The sequence below is a fragment of the Coffea arabica genome, chromosome 6e, assembly GCF_036785885.1.
Source record: "Coffea arabica cultivar ET-39 chromosome 6e, Coffea Arabica ET-39 HiFi, whole genome shotgun sequence".
Classification (NCBI taxonomy): Eukaryota; Viridiplantae; Streptophyta; class Magnoliopsida; order Gentianales; family Rubiaceae; genus Coffea; species Coffea arabica.
Window position 1 is genome coordinate 25,157,159 of NC_092321.1, and position 8,438 is coordinate 25,165,596.

The window sequence follows — 8,438 nt, forward strand, 5'->3', positions numbered from 1 at the left end:
ATTTCCTAAATAGATGGTCCTATGAACCAACTACTTGGTGGGTTGGCGACGAGTGAATCATAAGTAACCTGTACCACAAAGTAACCACCAAGTGAGTATATGGTTTCAAAGGGCTTTCATATTGACGTGCTAATCCAAAGTCACAGATCTTCAACTCACCACAATTATTTAAAAGTATATTTGATGTCTTTAAATCTCTGTGCAAAACCCAGTTATCATGAAGATACTTAACACCCTCAATAAGCTTTTGGTCACAGTTTCAGTTCCCACAATTATTTAAAAGTATATTTGATGTCTTTAAATCTCTTTTGGTGACAGTTTTAGTTCCCAAATACAAATAGTCTTAAGCATCATTGATTCTACTAAAATTATTGCATTGCATCAAAATCATTTAAATTTACAATTGATCCACTATAATGTGTCCCGAATCACTAATTATTTTTAAATATCTCATTTTAGGATGGACGTCGGTAGCGGTAGTAACTCACAATGTTCACCGGGGGGAGCATTCAATAGTGAGGAATCTGCAAGTCAACCCCAAGGTCATAGGCAGAAGACGGATATAGCACGGGGATATGTTTCTGAGGGCAGAAATGCACAAGGAAGAAAACCCATGACATGTACTTATTGTTTTAAAGTATTTTACGGGGGTGGCATCCACCGAATGAAGCAACACTTAGCAGGAGTAACGGGCAGTATTACTTCATGTGCACATGTTGATCCAACAGTGAGGCTTGCAATATTAACATCTTTGCAAGAGAATGATACAAAAATCTAAAGAAAAAAGAGGAGATTTTGGGGTCGAAAATCCTTTTGGTCAACCAGTGCACGAATTTGTTGGTGATGAAGTGCAAGAGGTTTCACCTCCTCGAGTAAGGGATATTTCAATGAATGAGGCTGGTACATCATTAGGTAAAGGAAAGAGAAAAACCACTGCTCCTACAGGTATTCGTGCTTTCTTTAAGGGTGGACGTGATAGTTCTCAACCTACTATCAAAGCTTGTTTGCACAGTAAGGGTAAATGGCAAAATACTGATATGGCCATTGCTCTTTGGTTCTATGATGCATGTATTCCCATTAATGTTGTTAATTCTCCATTTTTTCAAAAAGCTATCGATCAAATAGCATCAATGGGTCATAGTTATAAAGCTCCATCTTATCATTCTTTGTGAGTCACTTTGTTGCAAGATGCTAAGAAAGATGTGCAGTTAGTTGTTGATTCATTTCGAAATACTTGGGCTGAAACTGGATGCACTATAATGGGTGATGGATGGAAAGATAGTAGACAAAGACCATTGATTAATTTTTTGGTTTATTGTCCTAAGGGTATATCTTTTATTAAGTCTATAGATGCATCGGATATTGTGACAAATGCAGAAAATTTGTGCAATCTGTTTGTTCAAATTGTTGAAATGGTTGGTTCCAAAAATGTGGTGCATTTAGTCACTGATAATGCTAGCAATTATAAGGCTGCTGGAACTTTATTAAATGAAAGATATCCAACTATTTGCTGGTCTCCATGTGCTGCCCATTGTATCAATTTGATTTTGAAGGATATTGGTGAAATGGGTACTGTTAAAACTCTAGTGTCTCTTGCTTCTACAGTAACTGTTTTTGTGTATAATCATAAATATGTTCTGAATTGGTTGAGAAAAACTGATGGGTGGAAGGAGATTATTCGTCCAGGGGAAACTCGATTTGCCACCACTTTTATTGCACTAAAGAGCTTACATGATCACAAAGACAGCTTACAAGCTTTAGTCACTAGTGGAGATTACAAAAAATTCTTGAAAATGAACAAAGGAAAAGAGGTCAAACAATTTGTTTTGGATGATAGATTTTGGAATAATTGTTTGATTACAGTGAGAATAATGGGTCCTATTATTCGGTTGTTGAGAGTTTGTAACACTGATGAAAGGCCTTCTTTGGGGTATGTGTATGAAGGTATGTTTAGAGCAATTACTGGAATCAAGAAGTTGTTCAGGAATAATGAAAGGCTATATAAGCCTTACATTGATATCATCAATGACCGATGGGATAGGATGTTGAGGAAAAATTTGCATGCTACGGCATATTTTTTAAATCCCGCTTTTCAATATGACACTGGCACATTCTCTACACATCCAGAAATTACAAATGGTTTGTTGGATTACATAGAATCAAAGGTGGATTGGTGCAGTGAGGAAAATTTAACAAAAGAAATTGGAATGTATCGAGAGCGGGAGGGAAGTTTTGGCAGAAAACTTGCTATTCTTACTAGCAAGAAAGATAGACCAGGTAATTTATATTTTTCTAGCATTTAAATCTTTCTAATATATATATCTAATTTATAAATATTTTTGTTTATATTTAAATTTTGAATATGACAGAGAATTGGTGGAAACTCTTTGGTTGTGATGCTCCCAACTTACAAAAACTTGCAATTCGGGTTTTGAGTCAGACAGCTTCTTCTTCAGGATGTGAGCGTAATTGGAGTGTTTTTGAACGTATTCATACTAAGAAAAGGAATAGGTTGGAGCATCAAAGGCTCAATGATCTTGTATATGTGCATTACAATTTGCGTTTGCAGTATAGGTATATGTAAATGGTTTATTTTTATAAATAACATTTCATTCTTTTTAAGAAAATATATTAGTACTAACTAAGTGTATATGTTGTATATATACATATATATATGTTGTAGGCATAATCAGCAAAAGAGATCGTATGATCCCGTTGATTATGAGTCAATTGACAAAACAGAATTCTGGATGGTTGAAGAAAAACAAGAAGGGGAGCTTGATTATGAGGAGTTAGAGGAAGAACTTGAAGAACCTCCAATTCATGGTCAATGTTCAAATTCTGAACAACTTGAAGGTTAGTCTGACATAAATCATTAGTTTGATGCAAAAATAAAGCTAGTATGATATGATATTCAATTGTTGAATATGTATATAATTAAATATGCTGATTTTTTAGATGATGGAGATGAAGCAGAAGATGTTGATTTAGAAACATTTCAGCGTCGAAACTTTTTTAATGATGAAGATGATGATTGGCATTAAATATTCAAATGGTAATTGGTATAGAATTATTTGTACTCTTTTATTTTTATTTTTAAGATTTGTATTAGTTGGTGTGATGAAACTAATATGATTTTATACTTTTATCACTTGTCAGTGATTCATATAATGGTCTTGGATGATGATGATGACTTGTCAAGATGGCTTTTTTTGAAATTTTGTTGTCCCAGAATTATGAAGAAGATTATAGCAACCTCAGAAATTGGACTCGTTTGGACCTTTTGATTGTTTTCTAGACTTGTATTATTTTTTGTTAATTCTAATATTTAGACAATTGGACATGTAAATTTGATAACTATGTTAATTGTGTGTGTGTTAATTATTGGATATTGCTCTTATATTTATTGTGGTTCAGCATTTACATCTTATTCTGTGCATAGGTGTGTGTGTCTATATATATATATATATATATATATTTATTTATTTATTGAATTCTGGTTGAACCGATCCGACCGGTTGAAGTTTGACCCTTTCACCTCACCGGTTCGATTGACGGTCCGGGTTTGAAAACATTGCCTATTTCTTATTTTTTTTCTTTTCAAGGCACAAATTTAGAGTAAACCAAAATGTTAAATTCCTATTTGAGATTTGCCTTGCAAACTTTCATTTTATTTTTGAATTTGAAAAGATAAAAAAATTGAAAATTTTAGTTACGAAAATTTTCTTTCTTTTTTTTTTTTTAAAAAATGATGAACCCAATTTAATAAAAATAGCTAACTATCATTTTGTGAAATTTGGTTAAAAAATAAATAAAATAAATTTAAAATTTTGATGTCTACAGTTTGCCCTTATTTATTTGAGTTTCGAAAAAACTCGAGACAAAGACATAGACACCAAATACCTACCTATTATTCTGCTGAGAACTGAAACAAGCAAACATATAAATGTCAATGGGATAAAACTCGAGTCTGCCATAAAATCAGTCAGTGGGATAAATCCCGAGTCTGACATAAAATTGGTCAGTGGGATAAAATCCGAACCTGCCATAAAGTTGAAAAATTATTGCAGAATGCTTTTTGTAAAACTTCAAAAACTTTGATGGAGATAGATAACTCTTCTAAAAAAAATTTGCTCCAATGTGATGTGATTGGGCATTTGGACCTGCAAAAGAGAAATAATTATAATGATAGATAATGTCACTATCATCCGATCAATCCTACTTTCAAGAAATGTGTAAACATGACTATTTGAACGTTCTTCCCCGATGTAGCGTAAACTCAACTTCGCTCCGCGAAATGTATCAAGTTTTCTTAACTTTCAATGCTAATCAGAAATGACATTTGGTATCCAAGCACTTTCAATAAATTATAGGGATTGCCATTTGATAAATCCAACGAGATAAATAAGATCACAAAATACATGAAAAAATATTTTATTTACACAAAAATGATGAAAATCCCAGTAATGTGAATACAACCATTTACCTTTATTGAAAGAAAATTAATTTTAGAGAAATGAATCTGTAAACTCAACAGTTTATGCTTGATGAACCAAAGCACTTTGATCTCAAACAAAATGCCACGTTTGACCCTTTGGATATCGTCCATCCGGAGTTCAATGTTGGCAACAAAACCACGACGTGAAGAGAAATTCAAATGAACTGAGTCACCAGCCATTCAATTCCATGCTCACTTTTTCTCATAAAACCCAACCTTAGCGCCCTTTCCGATTTTCACTAAAGCTACCCCCACCTTTTTGCTTTTACTTTCATCAATTTTCTCTTTTTGCTTTTCCTTTCATCATTTTTTTTTCTTTTTTTTACAAGATGCCCTTTCGGGTTTTCATCTAATGAACAAATCTTGCCGATAGCCTTTATCAACTCAGACATGTTTTTAAGAAATGATGACATTAGTACGACAATCCTTTCCTTGCAAAATTGGTGAAGGTATATTGACATCATTTGCCATGTGATTAAAAAATTTCCTGAAAGAGGTGATGTAAAGAACGGAAGTCAGGACTTTCAATTTTTCGTAATATGGTCAGGTGAGGTGCTAAGAAAAGTTTAAGACTCGAAGGCAGATTTTATAAGTGTTTAAATCACCTGAGGTCACATTTTCATATTAACCCTACTTAGGATTAAACTAAAATTGCCCCGATTTGTTCCCAACTGAGGTTCCATTTTTTAATTTTCTTTTCCTTCTATTCATCTATCACTTTTCACCTCTTGAGGTTTTTCTTTCCTTTTCTTTCAAGTCAAACTTGCCCCAATGTGGAGTTTGCGATTCTAGGGGTTGCCAAACGAAATAATTTATTCTAAAAGTTCAAAAGGAATAACTAGAGATAGAATGCTTAATTGGAAAGGAAAAAGGCCTGACTTTCATTCCATTCTTCGTATTAATCTTGAAAGGAAACTTCCATTTATCAGATGAAGAATTTCTTACACATATCCGAATTGATCGGTTGAGGGAAAACTTGTCTATCCATTTCTGCGAGAACAAGTGCTCCACTAGGCAATACCTTCTTGACGATAAAAAGGCCTTGTCAATTGGTGCAAACTTGCCTTTGGCCTCCTCTTGCACTGGCAAAATTCGTTTCAACACTTTGTCTTCCTTCTTCGAATAGTCGCGGTTTGACTTTCTTGTTGTAAGCACGTGTCATTCTCTTTTGATAGCACTGACCATGATAAATGGTATTTAACCTTTTCTCATCAATCAAAGACAACTGCTCATGACGTTGTTTAATCCAATCAGTTTCATCTAGTTTGGTCTCTATTAGTATGCGCAATGAAGGAATTTCGATCTTAACTGGCAAAACTGCTTCCATTTCGTACATGAGGTTGTAAGGCGTTGCCCCAGTAGAAGTTTAAATAGAAATTCTATTTGTCATTATTCATAGGGTAGTTTTCGTGCCAATCACGATGTCTTTCGATCATTTTACGGATTATCTTTTTCAAGTTCTTGTTCGCTACCTCCGCAGTTCCATTCATCTGTGGTCTATAAATAGTAGAATTTTGATGCCTGATTTTGAACTGTTCGTATAATCCATCCGCCATGTCATTGTTGATATTTTTTGCATTGTCGGTGATTAATGTCTCTGGCACACAAAAACAACAAATGATATGTTTCCTTAGAAAATCTGTCACCACCTTCTTAGTCACGTGCTTGTGAGATTCAGATTTGACCCATTTGATAAAATATTCAATTGGCACCAAAATAAATCGATGCCCGTTTGAAATAGGAGGGTCAATGGTTTCAATTACATCTATACCCCACATTGAACATGGTCAGAGAGCAATCACGCTGTGTAATTCTGTGGGAGGAATGCATATAACATTTCCTGCAATTGACATTTAATGCATTTTCTAACAAAATATACACAATCATGCTTCATAATAAACCAAAAATATCCTGTTCTCATGATCTTTTTTGCCAATAAATGTCCATTCATATGTGATCCACATACACCACTGTGCACTTCTTTCATCAAATAATCTGCTTCATCTTCATCAACATATCTTATAAGGCCCAAGTCTGACGTTCTTTTATATACCACTTCTCCATTTAAGAAAAACTTGGATGATAATTTGCGCAAGAAACTTTTAGCATCGTATCAGCACCTGGAGGATAGGACCCGATTTTGATAAATTCCTTAATATTGTTGTACCAGGGACAACCATCAGAAGATTTTTTCATAACTAGATAATGTGCAGGCTTTTCTTGTAATTGAATGTGGATAGGTTCAATCACCAACTCATCTGGTGTTGAATCATTGAAGATAAAGTGGCCAAAGCAACAGTAAAAACATTTCGAGCACGTGAAATATGACTGAACTCCAAACTTCTGAATTTGTTTGCCAAATCCAGTAAATTGCAATAATATGGCAAAATCTTTGAATCTTGAGTTATCTATTCTTTGAGCGTTTGATGCACGAGCAAATCGAAATCACTGAACACTATTAAATTCTTGATCTCCATCTCCAATGCCATTTTTAGTCAAAAAATGCAAGCTTCATATTCAACTATATTGTTAGTGCAGAAAAATCACAGTTTAGCAGAATCGAGATAATGTTTTCCTTCAGGCGATTCTAAAACAGCTCTGATCCCAACTCCGAAAGAATTTGAAACACCATCAAAGAATAGTCTCCACTCAAAGCATTGCTAATTCATATCTTTCATTGTACCAACAAACAGGACCTCCTCATCCGGAAAATAAGTGTGAAGCGGTTGATAATCGTCTTCCCTTGAATTTTCAGCCAAATGATTTGCTATAACCTGCCATTTGATTGCCTTTTTCATGGTGAAGATGATATCGAATTCAGAAAGGATCATTTGCCATTTAGCCATGTGTCTGGTCAGCATTGATTTCTCCAATAAGTACTTCAAAGTATCTGAACGAGAGATAAGATAGGTGGTGTGACTAAGCAAATAATGCCTCAGTTTCTAAGCTGCCCAAGCCAATGCACAGCAATTTCTCTCAAGAAATAAGTATTTTGCCTCGTAAGGTGTGAACTTCTTGCTAAGATAATAAATGACTTGCTTTCTTTTCTCAGAATCATCATACTACCCCAAAACACATCCTATAGCCTCGTCGAGTATAGACAGATACATAATCAACGGTCGATCCGGCTTAGGTGGCACTAAAATCGGAGGGTACAACAAGTAATTCTTGATCTTATCAAAAGCTTGCTGGTATTTTTCACTCCAATACAATGACACATTCTTCTTCAATAATTTAAACAAAGGCTCACATGTAGAAGTCAATTGCCGATGAAATTAATCTTTCCCAAGAAACTCTTCACATTTTTTATGCTTTTGGCACTGGCATCTCATGAATTGCTTTAATCTTTGTCGGATCTATCTCTATGCTTTTTTTTACTGACAATGAACTCTAATAATTTGTCGGCAGGAGCCCCGAAAGCGCACTTTGCAAGATTTAATTTCAAATTATATTTTCTCAATCTTTCAAATAATTTTTTCAAATCAACCAAATGATTCTCCACTTTCTTGGATTTGATTATGATGTCATCCACATAAACTTCCATCTCCTTATAAATCATATCGTGAAACAAGGTGGTCATGGTCCTTTGATAAGTAGCTCCAACATTTTTCAATCCGAATGGCATTACTCGGTAGCCAAATGTTCCTCATGGAGTGATAAAAGCAGTTTTCTCTCTATCCTCTTCTACCATTAGAATTTGATGGTATCCGGCGAAACAATTGTGAGAACCCTGAAAATATATATATATAAATATCAGTGCATATCTCATTTTGCATTTGTAATTCCTTAATAAATTTTAGCATTTAATCCAATTGTTTTTAAATAAGTACGTAAAAATAATTTTCATGTGCAAAATAATATAATTTGTGCTAAACTATTAAATTCCTTGGCTTTATTATATTAAATTAATATTTCGAAGGTAAATTATTTCGTTTATTTA

General features: G+C 34.1%; 1 protein-coding gene across 1 annotated transcript; it reads left to right on the forward strand.

Annotated features, from left to right (window-relative positions):
• Positions 1 to 761: 761 nt before the first annotated feature.
• On the forward strand, positions 762 to 3,044 carry LOC113738901 (uncharacterized). The gene is made up of 5 exons (XM_027266172.1): positions 762 to 1,068; positions 1,189 to 2,277; positions 2,370 to 2,574; positions 2,684 to 2,856; positions 2,959 to 3,044. The coding sequence occupies exons 1-5, from the start codon at positions 762 to 764 to the stop codon at positions 3,042 to 3,044; spliced, it is 1,860 nt and encodes a 619-aa protein (XP_027121973.1).
• The last annotated feature ends 5,394 nt before the right edge of the window (positions 3,045 to 8,438 follow it).